Source organism: Trichosurus vulpecula, chromosome 5 (genome assembly GCF_011100635.1).
Source record: "Trichosurus vulpecula isolate mTriVul1 chromosome 5, mTriVul1.pri, whole genome shotgun sequence".
NCBI classification, from domain to species: Eukaryota; Metazoa; Chordata; class Mammalia; order Diprotodontia; family Phalangeridae; genus Trichosurus; species Trichosurus vulpecula.
The window spans coordinates 50326506-50346835 of NC_050577.1; the positions used below are offsets into that span (position 1 = coordinate 50326506).

Below are 20330 nucleotides of genomic sequence, written 5' to 3' on the forward strand. Positions count from 1 at the left end.
TATCAAAGGAACTAATGGGAAAAAATGTAAAGGAAGGAGCTTTAGCAGCACCAGATCTCAAACTATATTATAAGGCAGTAATTGTCAAAACTATCTGGTACTGACTAAGAAATAGAAAGGTAAATCAGCAGAACAGAATAGACATACAATCTATAGCAGCAAATGAATACAGCTGCCTAGTGTTTGACAAGTGTAAAGACTTAAGTTTTGGGGACAAGAATTCATTATTTGGTAAAAAAAAAATTGTTGGGAAAGGGGGAAAGCACTCTGGCAGAAATTGGGCATACACCGATATCTTACACTATTTACCAAGACATGGTCAAAATGGATATATGACCTAGATATAAAGGGAGATATTACAAGAAAATATGAAGAACATGGAAAATATCACCTATTAGACTTATGGATAGGTGAACAATTTATGAACAAACAAGAGCCAGAGAGTGTTGTGAGATAAAAAATGAATAATTTTGATTACATTAAATTAAAAAGGTTTTGTACAAATAAAACAAACGTAACCAAGACCAGAAGGAAAGTAGTTAACTGGGGAAAAAAGATTATAAACAACCAGATAAAGGTCTCATATCTCAAATATATAAGGAACTTTGTCAAATCTAGAAGAATGCAAGTCATTCCCCAATTGATAAATGGTCAAAGGATAAAAATAGGCAGTTTTCCAATGAAGAAACCAAAACAATTTATAGTCATATAAAAAATACTCTAAATCATTATTGATTAGAGAAATACAAATTAAAATAACCTTCAGATATCATTTTATACCTATCAGAATGACTAAAATGATAGAAGGGGAAAGTGACAAATGCTGGAGGGAATGTGGAAAAACTGGGACTTTATGAATTTATTGTTGGTGGATCTGTGAGCTGATCCAACCATTCTGGAGAGATTTGGAATTATGCACAAAGAGTTATTCAACGGCCTGTACCCTTTGACCCAGCAATACTACTTCTAGGTCTGTTTCCCAAAATGACTGGTGAAAATGGAAAAGAATCTATGTATTATAAATATTTATAGTACCTCTCTCTGTGGTGGCAAAGAACTGGACATTGTGGGGATGCTTGTCAACTGGGGAATGGCTAAACAAATCGTGATATGTGTTAATGATGCATTAATGATGCTGTAAGAAATGATGAGTTCAATGATTTTAGAAAAGCATGGAGAGACTTCTATGAAATAATGAGGAGCAACATGAGCAGAACAAAGAGAACATTGTATACAGTAACAGCAGCATTGTTTTAAGAACAACTTTGAGCAACCAAGTCATACTGACTACTAAAAATACCCAAATTAACCTCAAAGATCCTGTGAAGGAAAATGCTGTTTTAATCCAAAGAGGTCTATGGTGAGCTGGCTGATTTAGAAAAACATGGAAAGACTTGGAATTACGAAGGACGATGCTATCCACTAACAGAGAAGCAGGTGATAGGACTAAACAAGCATGGTCTTACATATAAGTGTATGAGTGTATATGTGTATGTTTATAGATATCCACGTATATGTATATGTGTATGTATGTATGTATGTGTATCTGTGTGTATCTGTGTGCATATATGTGTGTGTGCATACATACACATATCCCCATGCTTAATTGTAGCCTTCTTGGGAGGGGAGTGACATGGAATAAAGTAAAAAAAATGCACAGTAGAGAACAAAAGAGAACCAACAAGGAAGCAGAAAAAATCTAGGCAGCACTGCAAACAATGTTGTTATATAGCTTTTCTTGAAACAGAAATTTATTATTTTATACTGAATCCTCTCTTATGGTCTGCTGTGTACATGGCAATTTTTTTTCTTTTCTCATTTTGTGTTTAAGTATAAAATTAAAAAATACAAAAAAAATTAAATGAAGTCAAAAGTTTTAGTGAAGCAAAACTCAATGCAAAGTCCTCTTGAGCATGTTACACATATATTCAGCTTTCACCAAAATGGCAGAATTTCATTCACATGTCTACTAAACATGGGTTTAGATAGAAATGTCAACAAGATCCCATATTTTACACAAAAATATTTAAAGTACCACATTTTATAGCAGCAAAGAAATGTAAAGAAAGGGGAAACCCACCAATTAGAGAACAATTAAACAAATTGTTGGAATGGAATATTATTTTAAAATGGCAAAGAATTCAGTAAAACTTGCACAGGTTTGAATGAACTGATACAGAGTGAGTTAAAAAAAAAAAGCAGAACAATTTACATGGAAAACAGCACTGGCAGACTGTGAAACTGTTCAATTTAGTGACCAACTGCCACTTCAGATGACTGATGAGAAAGAAGCCTGCTCCCAGCCTCTTGGCAGAGAGCTAGCGGACTAGCAGGATAACACAGACATTTTTAGAGATGGTCCATGTGTTCAATTCCTCCCCTTAACTGTACTTATTACAAGGGAGGATTCTATTGGGGCACAGAGGTAGCCATTAAGATGTGACTGTGACTTTTTTTTTAACTATCAACCATTTTTTTTAAAAGAACTGTATGCATCCTAATACAAATCTAGGTCAAAAGTCTAGTGTAATGACTCTCTGAATCTCAGAGGGGAAGAAAAAAACACCAACTATTTCCAGATGTTTAATGTTGCTGTACATGTCATTTATAAAGTATCACTGTCTATTCTCTTGTGGGGTGAGCTACTGCATAAATCATTTGCTATATCCTTCTATGGTACCTTGTAAAAGCTGTCTAAACTGACCCCGACCTCCCCAAAAGTTTTCTTTCACTAGCTAAAAAGCCAAAGAAAAGGCAGTTGGTTTTATGGTATTCTTCACCAAGAAAACAGGACCATCTCGTGCCTTTCCTACCGAACCATCCGATTTGTTTGGTTCCACACTGAGCTCTTCAATCCCTCAGCTTGCAGGATAGTTCAGGGAGGAGGCTACTGGGTATCAAGCCAGTGAATCAAGCACTGAACACAGAATCAAGAAGACCGTATTTAAAATCCCACCTCCAACACTTAACAGTTGTCTGACCTTGGGCAAGTCACTCAACTTCTGTTTGCTTCAGTTTCCTCACTCGTAAGCTGAGAATAATAAATAGCCCCTATAATTCAGGGCTCTTCTGAGGAAAAATGAGATAGCATTTATAAAACACTTTGCAAATCTTTTAAGTATTACTTAAATGTTAATCATTATTAGTAAATGTTTGGTATTGAACTTGAAAAATAAAATCTCCTTCCCTAAGACACTGAAGAATATGATAAAGACTCCTTTCTGGAAAGTTTTCAGGACCAGCCCTATGAGAGAACGGGAAAGATGATCTCTTGTTCTTTCTCTCCCAAATGGAAAAAAAACTATTCACAGAAGTGATGAGTGCTTAAAGGCACCTCACTCTTCTAAAGCTGGGTGAAAGGGGCAGCCATCTCATGATTGCTATATTTAAGGTCAGCGGTTCTCAAACTTTTGAGTCTCATGACTCCTTCACACTTTTAAAAATTGAGGCTCCTTCCTCAAAGAGCTTTTGTTTATACAGATTACATCTATTGATATTTCTCTTGGTAATATTATTAAAATGGGTTAGGCCTCGAGGAACTCCTAAAAGCACTGAAGACCCCCTGGGGTGCTCAGACCATACTTTGAGGACCACTATTTTAGGTCAATAAATATCCTTGTAGGCCCATTTCCAATACTTCTTCCTCTATTAAGCTTTTCCCTACTCCCACCCCTCCATCTATTCCCCACAATGATCAGTTCCTACTTTAGGTTCCTATATTAGACACCTGATTACGCACCAGCTTTTCTTTCTTGTGTATCCAGTTTGAGAATAAACACCAACAGTCCAGGTAGCACGTCTTCTATTGGGGTGCTGAAGAAGCAGCACACACTCATCCTTGATATCACCCGATCGAGGCATGTGTCCAATAACTCCTGCCCTGGACTTCCAGTGATTGGGATGCCTCAAGCAATTTGGTTATTGTGTGTAATTCCACTGGACAAATCATTTCCACTTTAGTCAAGATGGCAGATCCAACTCTGTGAAGTCCAGAGTCTATGCTTCACTATTCAAATATATCAACAGAACCCAAGGTCTTACTGTTCCGTAACCTTGGACAAATTACTTAACCTCTTAACCATTACTTAAGCATTTGAAGCGGGTTGAATTCAATGATGTTTAAAGTCCTGTCCAGTTCTAAATGAACAGATTCTAGGATAGGATCTTTGAATTAATTAATATGCTTTCCATCAGTCATTTTTCTTCTAAGAAACCTTTGGCATTAATAATGCCAAATATTTTGAATAGATCCCACAGGGAAATAAAACGAACACCACGTTCTTTTTCTCTCCCTAAAACTGATATACCAGCAAATAAAGTTTCATTAGATTCCAGCAAAGGAGAGTCCTGTATAAAGCAATTCAATTCAATCCAATCTAGACAAAACCTCTGCCCTCCAGGGACCTACAACCTAAAAACAGACAATGCAGGCCCAATCAGAAGAAGTTTATAGAGGCAGAAATGCTCTAAGCCAAGGTGAGGTGTGGGAGGAGAACATAAATCTAGGAGGTACTAACTTCCTTTCCTTACCCTTGTCTTTTGGCTCCTCTTTCTAACTCTAGGGGTAGAAAGGTTTTCAGAGATACTGTGATTAAACACCTGGACAGGGTAGATGTTTGCTTGTTTGTTTGTTTGTTTTTAAGCCAAGCTGGGCAAACTGAATAACATCCTCTGAACAATACCTTTCTTACACAATGACCTTTCTTCAGGTAACTCACAGATTGTTAATCTTTTCTGTATCAGTCCATGACCTCCCTTGGGGAGGTCTGATGAAGCCCACAGCCCCTTCTCAGAAAATAAAAATGTTTTTAAGGCAAAAAATGCATAGTACTATAAAGGAAACCGATTACAACGACATACATATGTGAATTTTTTTTAAAAACAAATTCACGGATGCCAAGTTAACGGTCCATTTTCTAAGAAAATTAAAATCGTCACCAGCCATAACCATTTGAAGAGAACTCCAGGAACCCTACCATTCTTTATGTTTAAATTATTCTGATACTGTAAAATTCTTTTCCCAGCAGCTGCATTCTAGGGCCTTCATCTCCATTTTTCACCACTGGGAATAATTGATCTATTAGAGCTCTTGCAAGACAGCGAGACTCAGGCAGCGTATCTCGTGTGTCCTACTCAAGCAATCAAGGAATACCAGCAATAAACAACAGCTGAATATATTCTTGGGGTTTAAACACTGCCTAATGCGTACTTTGTCCCTGCCCAGGAGCTGAAATCATTCTTGCGGTGGAGACAATGCTTTCAATGTGAAACTCTTCTCCGAAACATTAGGTATTACTGATATTCCTGCTTGTTGCTTAAGTGGAACCAGCTGTACCAATGAACGCCAACTTTAACACTTGAATTCTTCCATAAAAGGAAATCATGGTTAGAATTAAGCATTATCTGTAAGATGGAGATGGAGGGAGTAGTGCCAATGGGGGAGGGATGGACTGCTATCTTTTCAGGCCAGCCAATTGGAAGTCCTGAATATTTTCTCCTGTACCCATTCAGAAGCAACATTTGATCTAAAGTCCCAAAAAATTCCCCTGCTATAAGACCTTTAGTTTTGTGTGTGTGTGTGTGTTTTTAATGAAGATGGACATGATACAACCTGAACCATACACATTTAATCTACTGTTGTCCAATAGCTTTAGTCAAGTCTGACTCTTCACGACCCCATTTTGGGGTTTTCTTGGCAAAGATACTGGAATGGTTTGCCATCTCTTTCTTCAGCTCGTTTTATAGATGAAGAAACTGAAGCAAACAGTTAAGTGACCTGCCCAGGGTCACACAGCTAGGAAGTGTCTGAGACCATATTCACATTCATAAAGATGGGTCTTCCTGATTCTAAGCCCAGTGCTCTATCCACTGCACCAGCTAGCTGACCCATTTAATCTCCTATCATGACACCATGCCACCATCAGACCCCAGGATTAGCAATAAATTCAGAGACTCGATCTTTTTTGTGAGCTGTGATAATAAGCGCTGGTCCATGTCCCCAAAGCTGAAAAGAAATCACAGCAGGCCTAATGAGAAACAGACAGTGAGCCTTAAAAGAGTGAGGCAACAGACTGGAAAAAAATAGGATACATATTATTGCCTCTACAAGTGTATCAGGTTTCTTGTCGTCATTTGGAGAGGTAAGGTCTCAAGGTGAGCGAGGTCAGCATGACTATTCCAGTGTCGGTTTTCAGAGGACATCTTAATGAGCCAGAGGCCAAGGACTTTCCATCAGGGCTACTGCACCTAATAGAATGCTTCACTCAGAGTTCATTTTAAGAGCTTCATTTTAACCCTGACCTATACTGGTAGAGTGACTCGTTCACTGACGTTACCTGTCTTTTTTCTTATGGTAAATTATAAATGCTTTCATTCGCTGTATTTCCACATTACATTTCTAGGGGCTTTGAAGAGCTACACACACACACACACACACACACACACACACACACACACACATACATACATTTTTTTTAAATGCACAAATGTTTATTCCAGAATTTACCTAGCTCCATCACTCAATTTATGAGGTCATTCAGTAAAAGTCCCAATCATCTCATGTAAAACTGTGCCAAAGAAACCTCAAGGGGATGCTGCTTTTAATTTTATGGGTATCACATTTCATAAAGCAAGCCAATTCCTTATTGTCTGTATTAACTCAACAGAACAAAACCTCATAGGTGAGTATCTGCAATATTTTCTACTGAAGAGGACTCTGAAAGGGGGCAGAGTGATGCTTTGGCATTCCTCGACTCAGTAACGACAAACGGACAGGGAAAATGAACTGGTATCTTATGTAAACATACGGAATAATCACGGAAGAAGAATCTAAAAGAAAGGTGCTCTGGAAACCAGGGCTCTGGGAGGGAAAATAAGCCTTGCCAAGAAACTCTAGAAGATTAGCAAGCTCCAATAACATTCTTGAGCATTCCCTATAAGCAATGAACCATAATGTCATCGGAGTGCAAGCCAAGGCAACAAGCACTTTTATACAGGATGATGGCCAGGTTGTGAGCTGGGGGGAGGATGGTGGTACTCTGCACAACAATAGGGAAGTTCAGAAGAAGGGGGCATCTGAAGGAAAAGAGAATATGCTCAGTTTGGGATGTATGGAGTTTAAGAAGTCTAGGGACAATCCAGTTGGGATGTCCAGTAAACTATTGGAGATGTGTAAATGGAGGGCAGGAGAAAGGTCAAGGCTGAATAAACAGAGAATAAACTAAGAATCGTCTGAATAAAAATGATAATGAAACCCACTGGAGTAGATAAGATCAGCAAGAGAAATAGTGTAGAAGGAGAAGAGAAGAGGGCCCAGGACAGAGCCTTAAAGGACACACCATTAGCAGGTCTAAGATCAGGCAAGGGAGTCTGACACTAATGCACTATACTGATTCAATCATTTGGCAGAGCAGTTTGAAACTATGCCCCAAAGGGCAATCAAACTGTGTATACTCATTGATTCAGCTATACCACTATTGGGTCTGTATCCCAAAGAGATAAAAAAAAAACAAAAAGGAGAAGGACTTGTATGTACAAAAGTATTTATAGCAACTCTTTATGTTGACAAAGAATTGGAAATAAAAGGGATGCCCATCAACTGGGGAATGGCTGAACAAGCTGTCGTATGATTGTGATGGAATATGATTATACTACAAGAAATGCTGAGCAGGATGCTCTCAGAAAAACCTGGAAAGACTTAATGAACTGATGCAAAATGAAATGAGCAGAACCAAGAGAACATTACAGTAGCTGCAAAATTGTATGATGATCAGCTCTGAACGACTTAGCTATTCTTAGTAATATGATGAGCCAAGACAATTTCCAAATGACTTATGATGAAAAATGCTATCCATCTCCAGAGAAAGAGCTGATGGAGTCTGAATGCAGATTGAAGTATGCTTTTTCTTTATTTTTCTTGTTTTTGTCTGTTTTCTTTCACAACATGACTAATATGGAAATACATTTTGTAAGACTGTACATGTATAACCTATATCAAACTGTTTGCCTTCTCAGTGAGAGGGAAAGGCGAGGGAGGGAATTTGGAAGTCAAAAATTTTTTAAAACAAATGTTAAAGACTGGTTTCACATGTTAATTGGGAGAAATAAAATATTTTTAAAAATTGTAAAGCAAAGGAGTCTGAGAAATTATCAGACAGCTGAGGAAAACCAGGAAAGCGTTGTGTCAGGAAACCTTAGAGAAAAGAGGGTATCAAGAAGGGTGTCAAAGGCTTCAGAAAGTTAAAAAAAAAGGATGAAGACTGAGAAAAAGTCATTAGATTTGGCAATTAAGTGTTTATTGGTAACCTTGGAGAGAATAGTTTCAATTGATTAATGAGGTCAGAAGCCAGAAGCCAGAGTTAAGAACAGAGTGAGAGTGAAGAAGGCAGAGTCACAAAGAGCAGCCTTCCTTCCCAAGGAGGTTAGCCACACACAAACAAAGAGATGTAGTCATCGCTCATCCTTCGTTTTCAAAGAGGACCAATGATGTCACAGAGGTATGTCTTGACTTGTGCGTGAATTGGATTTAAGTGAGGTAGAGTTGCACAAAGTCATAGAAGACCTAGCAGTAAGAAACAGATCAAGGGGAGGTTTTTGTTTTTATTATTTTTAAAGAATGGAAAAGATGTGGGCATCTCTGTGGGCCGTAGGGAAGAAGCCAGCAGACAGAGAGATTTTAAAGATAAATGGGAATGAGGGGATGATAGAACGGACAATCTTTTGGAATAGATAGGAAGAAATGGGAAGGAATGAATGGGATCACTCGTGCATGTAGAGGAGTTACTCAGGGGCTTAACTGAGAAGATAGACATCAATCCTAAGATAAACAACCATGCAAAGCTGTATATGCTGCTGTCTTGTAAAGCAGGCACTATCTTAGGATGTTCATTGGGAGGGGCAGAGATCAGAAATGTCAAACCGGAGAGTAACTGTAGTGAAGGAATCCAGAAATATAAGTATATAGGAAAAAAATATATAGATACAGGGTGGCTAGGTGGCACAATGGATAGAACACTTGGCCTGAAGTCAATAACACCTGACTTCCAATCTAGCCTCACTGGCTGTGTCACCCTGGGCAAGTCACTTAAACTGTCTGCCTCAGTTTCCTCTTCTGTAAAATGGGGATAATAACAGCACCTGCCGCCAAGGGTTGTTGTGAGAATCACATGAGATAATAATCATGAAGTGTTTAGCACAGTATAGTAAAAACTATATAAATGCTAGCTATGACAAGGTACACAAAAATAGCCCATTATAATGACCCAAGTGGGGAAAAAAAACAGATGACCTAACAAAAACTCTTTGTTAGTATGGTAGGAATAGTGCTGAGCTTGGAGTCAGTGAGAGAGTCTGGATTTGAATCTCAAATACGCCATTTCCCTATGTTCCACTGAGCGAGTCACTTAACCTCGATGGGCCTTGAATTTCTCATCTGTAAAAGAAGGGGGCTGTACTAGATGGCCTGAGGTCCCTTCTAGCTCTAGATATCAGATCCGGTTTTTCTCTGTAGCACTTTATGCTTCCAAATGGCTTTTATAAACATTCTCCTACCTGATCTTCACAGCAAGCTCAGTGATGTAGCCGGGGCAGCTAATATTGTTATCATACAGATTAAAAAAAAAAAACAACTGGAAAGGTTAATTCATTTATCATACACAGCTAGCCAGTTTCAGAAATGAGATTCAGAGTCAGAGATTCAAATGAGACCTTCTGGTTCCAAATTCAATGCTCTTTCCGATACAGCACAGTCTTGGGAACAATCCCGATGCTTTAAAAGGAAAGGTTGTAGAAGCTTTTCTATCAAGAAATTGAGGTTCATTTTTTTCTGATGCAGCCAGTCATAAGACTGAAATTGAGAAAAGACGACTCAGACTCTCTTAATAAACCGCCTCTTTCTAGAGGTAAGGATGCTGAGGACCAAAGAAACAAATTGTTTTGCTCACAGTGGCAAAGATAGCATTTGAATCTAGGTTGATCCTTCCAATAGACCATTTTAGCAACCTCTTGCCTTCGGCATCGTGTACCTACTGAGCCGGCTGGCCAACCTTCAGTAATGAGCTGTTCTGACAGAAGCTCTGCTATCCAGGCATCAGAGATCAGCATTATCAGCAAACTAGGACCCCACTAAGCTAAAAACTCCCGAGGAACGACATGCATAATTTTGTCTTCAAAAATCCCTTAACACTCATTCTCAGGTTTTTTCAACTTCTAGCAAACAGCAACTCTGCTAAATTCAAAAGTTCCTGAGGAGTCTTGATAGGTTAACTCCTCAGCCTAAAAATTTCCTAGCGAGAGTTGTATGAAAAGAAGGATAGGGAGAAGGAAAAACTGAAAGAAGAAAGAACAGAAGACAGAGGGGTGGGGTTTGGGGGTAGAGGAGGAGCAGATGAAGTAGAGAAGGTTAGGAGCAAGAGTTATGAAGGAGGAGGAAGGAAGGAATTGCTGAAGTCGGACAGGCAGACTTAAAAATCAGGTGGAAATTATATTGACCAAGTGTGGTCTCAGAGAGGAGTTGAGAAAACTCACCTCCCTCCTTTATTGCAGAGGTAGGTAGTATGCAAACACAACATTGCTCATACTGATCAACAAAGCTGATACAGTTGATTTTGCTTTAAAAAAGTACTCTCCTCCAAAAAAATAAGAATAAAATTCCCTCTCTTTCCTTTTAAATCTTTGTTACAAGGTACAGCTTACTGGGGAGGGAGGGAAAGATATACTCTGAAATGAAGGTTATGTAAAAAGAAAAGGCATTAGTAAGAAAAGGTGGATTTAAAAAAAAATCATGACTCCCAGTCCAAATTAAAAAGAGGATCCAAAATAATCACATTTTAGAATAAGATTCAAAGTTCTATATGAGTGCAACATCATGATAGAAAAGCATTGAAAGTATTAAACAATAAGTGCAATAAAAATCAGTAAAATTTCTAGCAACCTAAACGAATGATCTTGCCTCATTAGCCACTGGCACTTGATAACATTTTTGGATGGGGGGGGGGGCGGGGCAGAGGTGATATTTAAACAAAAGGATTAAATGTCTGGGTTGGGGGGAGAAGTGGCAGAGAGAGGACTGCAATCAGTAAGCCGCGGTTACTGTCTCCATAGATAACTGATGCTCTGCTCCAAGGTGACCCTGCAATCCAATTCAAATTTCTTTAGGTAGCCCAACACTGTTCCTTTTTCTCCTAAACAAGTAAGCAAGTTTAAGATATACAAGTAAGCAAGCACAACCAGCCTACCCCCTCTTAAAATGGGTGAAGAGCCATGCTAGAGAGACAGACATATGGGCAATTGCTTTCATCTCCAGCTGGGAGTGAAATTAAGTATATTACATGTGACCACCAACTATCAGCCTTGAGACTGCCCAAGAAAAGCTGGCATTGTCAGCTTGAACTTGTCGGAATTCCAGTGATCAAGCGTCTAAGTATGATCATCCTGAAAGATGTGGAGTAACTTAAAGATGCCAGAAAGGAATGAGTGCTTCCTGAATGAATGCTGTTGAAAGGAAGAATTTTCTGTTTCCAAATATGCCTCACTGACTTTAAACCACAAGGTATGAGTTTGGTTTGGTTTTTTTTTTTAATGAAACTGAACTTCATTTACATTTAAAAGACTCGAACTCATCTTTTGATGGTTTGATGCCAGGTGCTGAAACTGTAGACATAGTCTCTTGCTTTTTTTAAATGAGCTAGTATATTTGGTTTCTATATAATTTATAATTAATATTAGGCAGAGACTAGTTGTGGACATTTGAAACAGATACAGGGAACAAATCTTTCCCAGCAGTCCTTTTTTTGAATATAAAAATATACATTTTCATAATTAGAAATAAACTCTTATCTATTTTTTCTTTTAATTTCCCTTTTGGGGGAATGAGTCAAATTGACATAAGGCCATTACAGAGTTTTTCAGAGTCCAAGTTCAATAACATTGTTCCTCAAACAACTCAACATATAGCTAATACCTGACCCAGTAGTAATCTTCAGACTATCTAATTTCTACTCCCACTTCTCTCTCTTTAGTCATCTCTTCACCAAGCAGTATGTTCTCTGTCCACCGTCCTCATCTTTATCTACTTCGAACCAGAACAACGGACTTCATTTCAGGGTCCCTTGGTCCTAATAGGTAAGCTTTTGCTTTTAGCTTGCTAAGCCCCAGCATTCCCCACATTTCTCTGTTATCTTCCTACACTGAGTTCTCAGCAGCATTCCATACCATCAGTCACCGTCATCTTCAGCATCTACTCTCCTCTCCAGCTTTTTCTGACTTGCTCCCTCCTGGTTCTCCCTCAATTTCTCTGAACTACATGTTCATTTGCTGGTGCTTCATTCACGTTACAACTACCCCCCACTACCTGTGTGTATGTACCACAAGCCTCTGTCCTGGGCCCTCTTCCCTTTTCTCTCTCTGCTATTCTCACTTGAGTGATATGATTAGCTCCCAGGGATTCAATCATCATCTCTACACAAATGATTCCCAGCTCTGTATATGCAGCCCAAGTTTCTCTCCTGAACTCCCATCCCTTATCATCAACTTCTTACTAGACATTTCACATTGGAAGTCCTGGGGGTGTCTTAAATTCAACATGTACAAAGTAGAGTTCATTATCTCTCCTCAAAACCTATCCTTCCTCCAGATTTCCCTATTATTGCTAAAGGTACCACCAACCATTCTTCCAATCACTCAGGCTCACCACCTCAGTATCATTCTCAGCTTCTCATTTACCCCACATATCCATCAGTCACCAAAGCTTGTTATTCCTATCACTACAACAACTCTCACATGCACCCCCTTCTTTCCACTCCCACCATGACCATCCTAGTTCAAACTCAATCATGTCTCCCCTGCACTAATAAACTGCCTCCTAATCAATCTCCCTGCCTCAGTTCTTTCCCTCCTCCAATACCTCCTCCATATGGCTGTGAAGTGATATTCTGAAGCATGGATCTAATTATGTAACCTCCCCTAAAGCCATAAGCTACAGTGTTTCCCTATTACCTCTAAAATTAAATATAAATTCCTCTGTGTGGCATTTAAAGTCTCGACCACCTTGCCCTTTCTCATACTTCCAGCATTCTTAAGTATCATAGAAAGAATTATAGAACTCTATTCTCCTCCACTAATTTTATACTAGAATGTTTGGCCTCCAAATTTCCACTGCTCAAACAATATACTTTTTCCCCTACAGAACACTTATGCTTATAGTATCAAAGACAGAAATACTATTCAATATGTAATCAATCTATATACTGATGAAGCACTTACTATGGGCCAGTCACTTAAAGCCTCTGTTGGTAACTTCTGTGGCATTTAATCATTTTAGAAGATGGTTACCCCTTACAAAAAGCAATTACCCCTTTCTTTCTTCTGCCATTATAAAGGGAAAAAAATCAAAGGCATGGCCAGCCTGCTTGGCAAGAGTTGGTATGAGGTGAATCATTGTGTGGTCAACAAATTCACACACTCCCTCTTCATTAGAACTTCCTCTACGGAATCAAAGAATTGAGAGGGACCACAAAAAGTGTATAGACTAACTACCCACCTAAAGTATTTCTGCTATACCAAAAGTTGGAATCTCTGCTATAACATCTCTCTGATAAGTGACCACAATCATCAAGGATCTGCTTTTGGGATATCTCCAATGACAGGGAAATCACTACCTCTCAAGGTGGCTCATTCTATTTTTGGATAACCCTGTTAGGAAGTCCATCTTTATACTAAACTAAAATAAGCTTCACTTTTACTTCTACCCATTGATTCTAGCTCAGTTCTGGGTCTCAGCAGAAGTCGGCTTTTCCACAAGGCAAACGTTTGAAGAGTCACGACCTTCATTCAGTCCCTGATAACTTCTCACCCAGATAAGTACAATGGCTTCCTCATTGGTCATCCGGCCTAAAGTCTCTCCCTACTCCAACCCATCCTATATACTGTCGTCAAAATGATTTCCCGTAAGTGCAGACCTGGCCATCTCGTTACTGTACTCAATAGCCCCCAATGGTATCCTATCAACTCTAGTATAATATAGAGACTCATTCTGCTTTGCTTTGAGAGTCCCTCACAATTTTGACCCAACCTATCTTTCCAGCCTCACTATATAATTCTCCCTTTCGGGTATTCTATAGTCCATCCAAACTGGACTTTTCTCCGTCCCTCACACATAATGCTCCAATTCCCTTCTCTGTGCCTTAAAGCATTGGCCATCCCTTGTAGGGTAGGTAGCACTCCCTTCTTCCTCCATTCCTTTGTTTCGAATCTTTCTCTTCCTTCAAGATACAGCTCAGGTACCATATTCTTTTTGTTTGTTTGTTTGTTTTTTTCTTTTGAGGCAATTGGGGTTAAGTGACTTGCCTGGGGTCACACAGCTAGTAAATGTCTGAGGTCACATTTGAACTCAGATCCTCCTGACTCCAAGGCCTCTGCTCTACGTACTGTGCCACCTTGTTGTCCCTCAAGTACCATCTTCTACGTGAAGCCTTTCTTCAGCCTTTAAACATTAGTGCCTTGTCTCTAAAACTACCTTGAATTTAATTACCTGGGTATTTATGTTTTTATATTTAGCATGTATAGTATATGTAAATATGTGTGTTTGTATGAATATCATATATGTGTGTATGTGTGTGTACGCACACACCCACGCACGTCCCTTTGTTGTCCTTGTCTCCCCCTTGGAATGAAAGCTCCATGAGGGCAGGGATTCTTTGCGGCCTAGCTTGGCACACAGCACATAACAAGCTTTGAATAAATGCTTGTTGACTGACTGATTGACAGCTCTTTTGGCATTCCTATGCTGTCCATTTTCCAAGTGAAACATCCTCATTTCTTTGAAAGGCTCCTCAGATGAGACAGTTTCAAGCTCCGTTCATCACCCAAGTCCCTCTTAGGAGGACATTCCAGTTGTGAATGGCCCAGTTCCAAGTACATAGGCCTTTCTATCACTTTCTTGTTCTGGATGTAATATTTCTCCTAATGCAGCCCAATATTGCATTAGCTTCCTTGGCAGCAACCTCACCCTGACTTAATATGCTGACTCATATTAAACTTACAATCCACTAAAACCCACTGGGATTCTTCATGTGAATGGCTATTAAGTCAGATCTCTCTTAACTGGGACTTGTACTATTGATTTTTTATTTTGATCTAACTGAAGGTTAACCCATAGTCATCTTGTTAAATGTGGGCCTGTTGTGTTTAGTCTCTTGAGAACACTTTGGAGTCTGATTCTGTCATCTAATGAATTGGGTCTCTCTCCCAAATTCATGTCATCCACATGTTATAACCACAACATTTAGGGCTTCATTCAAATCCCTAATTAAAATGTTGAACAGAACACGGCCAAGAATTGACCCCTATGGTGTATTATAGAGGCCTCCCTCCACGATGACTGCTTTATCAGCTAACATTCTTTGGATCCACCCATATGAGCAGTTACAAATCTATTTCATTCTGCCTTCTCACCCTGGAAAAATTCTCCATCACCAAAACCTTCTCTTCTCATTTATGGGAAGTTTCCTTCAGGAACCTCCATTTAAGGGACGAAGGACCTAAGCCAAGCATCCTTTACTTCTCTTCCAGCTGGGCTTCTGACTCTCCAGATGTTGGAGATACGTTCTCCTCCTCACTGCCTAGGACACCCTGGGAGATACCTTCTCCTCCCCACTGCCTAAGGACTGGGGCTGTCTTTCTTGTTGCTCTCCTGTATTCCCAGATCTTAGCAATGTTCTTGGTACACAGTAAACACTTAATAAATGTTTGTTGACTTGACTTACCTAATTATGCTATCATCAAGTCTACGTCTCTAATTTGTCTATAAGGATATCATGAAAGGCTTGGCTAAATTCCTTAACGAAATTAAGATAGCTAGATTCAGTGTGATGTATCTATCAGAAAGGAAAATGGGCTAAGCGCCACAAGACATATGTTTGAATACTGGCTCAGTCACTTACAATGAGGTCACATTAGACAAGTCCCTTCCATATTTGGGGACTCAACTTGCTCAGAAGTAAAATGCATGTGTATAGGCATAGTATATCTATCAGTATCTAAAACAGATAGGTAGACAGAGAGATAGATAGATAGACAGATAGATGGTACATAGATAGACAGATAGATAGATAGGTAGGCAGATGGACAGACAGACAGACTGACAGATAGATAGATAGAGAGATAGAGAGATAGATAGATAGATAGATAGATAGATAGATAGATAAATAGATAGATAGATAGACAGATCACAAAGTACTCTAAAAATTCCTTTGCAACATGGTTCCTCTCTACTTTTACAGGACAACTGTACATCATCCTTCCTCACACACTCTACAATCCAAGGAAACTTAGCCTAGCTGCTATTTCCTCCACGTGATATTCCAATTCCAATCTCTGAACTTTGCACAGGCTGCCCCCTAGGCTTGTAAAGTCCTCACAGCTTCCTTTCTGCCTCAGAGCCCTTCACTACCTTCAGTGCTCAGGGCAAGGACCACCTCCCACACAAGACTCATCCTGCTCCATCCTCCCTCCTTCCCCTGCTCCCCGATTGCTATTACCTTCTAAAGATTATTTTGTGCAAACTGATATTTCCTCGTCTTGTGTTTACGTTGTTCTATTCCTAGCACAGGCCAATCTCCCTATAGAGCAGGGACTCTACTGATTTTTGCATTTATGGACCCTTAGCTCCTGGCACATAGCTTTTGCTGTTCTGTCATGTCTGACTCTTCATAACCCCATTTGGGATTTTCCTGGCAAAAATACTGGCGTGGTTTGCCATTTCCTTCTCCAGTTCATTTGACAGATGAGGAAACTGAGGCCAACAAGGTTAAGTGATTTGCCCAGGGTCACACAGCTCGCAAATGTCTGAGGCCAGATTTGAACTCAGGAGGATGACTCTTCCTCACTCCAGGAGACCTGGTGCTCCCTCCACTACACCTGCTAGCTGTCCCATCACATAGCAAACAGACATAAAATAAATATTTGATGATTAGCATTGCTTTGAAAAATCTCAAATCAACCGTAATAATGGCTAACACCCGTAAGTATGATGATGACTGTACTTGGATGATCCACCAATTACCACTTCTGGGGTGACTAGGTAGGTACAAAGGAGTCCTAGGTAGGCATACTAGCTCTGCCATCTTTGTGACCCTGGAGAAGACACTTTGTTTCTCTCAAGCTTGTTTCTTTGGCTGTAAAACAGAAATAATAAAACCAACACTACCTATCTTACGAGGGCGACTGCAAGGAAATCATTTTACAGACTGTCGAGTTCTTTATAAATCCCAAAATACAGGGCTGTCCCAAAAGTCTTAGTGCAGTTTTACGTTATAATAGATTTACATAAAACCAAAACTGCATTGAGACTTTTGGGACGGACAATCCTGTCTTTCAAAGGGAAATGAAATTAGCATGTAATGTCGTGTCCTGTTGAGTGTAGACTAGCTACAGTCACAAAAGGCAGGATGATATAGGAGCAAGAAAACAGACTTTGGAGGAAGAACATGGGTTCAGATGCCACTTCTCATACTTGCTAACTTTCTCCCATTACACTGTATGCCTTATCTTACAATACAATACAATACAATACAATACAATACAATACAATACAATACAATACAAATTTATTAAGAGCCTACTACCTACCAGGAAGGAGTCAGCTAAGTGGATCAGTGCATAGAGCCCTGGGCTTGGAATCGGGAAGACCTGAGTTCACATCCAACCTCGGACACTTAATAGCTGTGTGACCCTGGGCAAATCACTTAACCTGTGTGTGCTCAATCCACTGGAGAAGGCAATGGCAAACCACTCCAGTATCTTTGTCGAGAAAACCCCACAGACGGTATGGCCCACAGGGTCTTAAAGAGTCAGACATGACTGAAACGACTGAACAACAAAACCTGCCAGAAGCTGCTAGGTGCTTATCTTTCTATTCCCAGTGCTCAACACTGTGCCAGGTGCATAGTAGGTGCTTAATAAATGCTTCCTGACTATTGACAACTGCCAATGAGACAGAGACCATGCGTTATTAACGAAAAAGAACACAGACTTAACCAGAGGATCCTAGACTCAATCTTGACCCTGTTATGTAAGACCTGTGTGATCCGGATCAAATCAATTACCCTCACTGGTCCTTTGGCTCACTATCTATAAAATGGGGGGATTCAGCTAGACAGACTCTAGGGCATTAGAAGCTTCAAATCCTACGATCCTCAATTGTTCAGTCCCTGGAATTTCTGGTCCTTTCCTGATAAAGTCTGGATGATAGTAGCATCTGCCCTGTCTACCTCCCAGGGTTGTTTGTGAGAAATGTATACAGAGCATATTTTTAGGAGTTGTAATCAGCATTTCCTTTTCTAAGTGCTCCCAAGGCACAAACTTAATAACCCACTCCACAGTTGTGCCGGGGATCGGCACCATACTACCAATGCAGAGTTTCTGAAATCTACCTTTTTCCTCTCACAACACTTCTCCCCCAACCTGAACATACTATACACTTAAACCACTAGTATAACTTATCATACAGAACGAGAGAGAAAAAGAGAGAGCCAGAAAAGATGAACGGTTATTTCTATAGGATATTTTAGGGGGGGAATATTACAATAAAATCATGCTTGAATTTGGTATGGCAAGTATAGAAATAGTGCTAAGACTTCTTAAAATAACATACCACTAACCACCTTTATGCTCCCACCCCTTAAAAGAGAAGCCTGGGAATGATTTTGTGAAGGAACAGAAACACTACACTGTTTCTGGTGGGGAGGTGGGGGGTGGGTGGAGAACAGTCATTTAAAAATCATTCCCTACTGCATCTCACTATCATTATGTTGGTTTTCGACAGCAGACCTCGAGCCCTGCTTCCAGCCCGGCCCCTCAAAGCCGTAACTTTGGGAAGTCACCCTTACGGAGAATGGGCCCTGACACTACCAAATGCCTCCCATGGGCAGGACCCTGACAACAACAGTACCCACGTATACAACTGACTCTGCTTCTTGTCTCCCCCCAGATATTCACTGAAGCGATGCTTATGAAGAAGCAACACTTTCTGGGCACTAAACTCCCCTCCCCTCCCTTACACACACTTACACACTCACACACACACACACACACACACACACACACACACACACACGCACACATGATGAATGAGCAAAGACCTCCCCTCCTGCTTTGCAGAGGTGGGGGGGACAAGGTAGCAGTGTGAGACACTGCATACAACGTCTCACTTCTTAGTTTTACTGAACTAATTCTGTTTTACTCTTTTGAATTCTCTGGGATGGGAAGGAGAGAGGTACACAGAATACAAAAGCAATATTTCAAAAAAACACTTTAAAATGTTTTTATAAAAGAAACTACCAACACATCATCAGGTAAGAGGCACCATTTAGATGTAAAGCTTATCCAAAATCCAACACTTACTTGCTTTTTCCTTTGTACACGGTGGCATAAGACCCTTCTCCCAGTTTCTCCAGCTTTTCGTAAGAGTCAGCTTTTCCAAATTTGGGGCTTGTGGGCTAAACAAATGAGAGAGTAATCTTTAGGAAAAATACTAAATTTATTTTAAGAGTCAAATTTAAATCAGCAAACGTTATTATTAATGAAATTATCTCTAGTAATTTTAATATTCACTGCATATTGCCTTTAAAGCAAAAACATTTAATGAGTTGGTTTTTCCCCCAAGGAGATACCATTCAAAAGCTTAAAAGTGGTTGTCAACTTCAATCATATGTTTATATTGTAAGAATCATTAAAAGAACTATTTGCCTCATTAATGGGAGGTTTTATTTCAAATGTATCAAATTATCGTTCCACCTGGATCAAGAAATTTATCTCAAAAGATTTAATTTAACAGTTTTTTCTTTACTATAAAAAAGAAGGGTCATTAAATAGGCTTTCACTGGATCAGAAATACATATAACAATGTCATTCAATGGACAAATAAAAATCTATCTGTTCCTGTGTCTCTGACATCTAGCATCCAATGCCATGATGGGTGATCATTAATGGACTTGTTTTGTGGGGTACAACTGAAAACTCAAAAACTTTTTTAGCTAGATTTCCAAGGTATCTTTGGTAGATGTAATGGGTTAAAGCTTCCAATTTTGTTTGTTTTAGGGAAGAAAAATTTTAAAAGAGGGATGGGGAATTAACCAACACCAGCAATGCGAGCAATAGAGATTTCTCAAAAATATTGTAAAGATATAGAGTGTATGTAGCCTTATGGCAACTGTAAGATTTATATCTTTCACTATATTGCTTCCACTCAAGATACCAATGAATTATTTTATAGAATGTTTGCAATTTGGACATCAATTACTTTCCCATCTCTGCACTTATTTCTAATACTTCCT

At 39.5% G+C, this 20330-nt stretch overlaps 1 protein-coding gene across 1 annotated transcript in view; it reads right to left on the reverse strand.

The window, feature by feature from the left end:
• CDK14 (cyclin dependent kinase 14) overlaps positions 1–20330 on the reverse strand; it is a 657433-nt gene that overhangs the window by 445100 nt on the left and 192003 nt on the right. The window contains exon 4 of the mRNA XM_036761007.1: positions 19399–19493. Within this exon, the coding sequence (XP_036616902.1) occupies positions 19399–19493 (95 nt within the window). The remainder of the gene's footprint in view (positions 1–19398; positions 19494–20330) is intronic.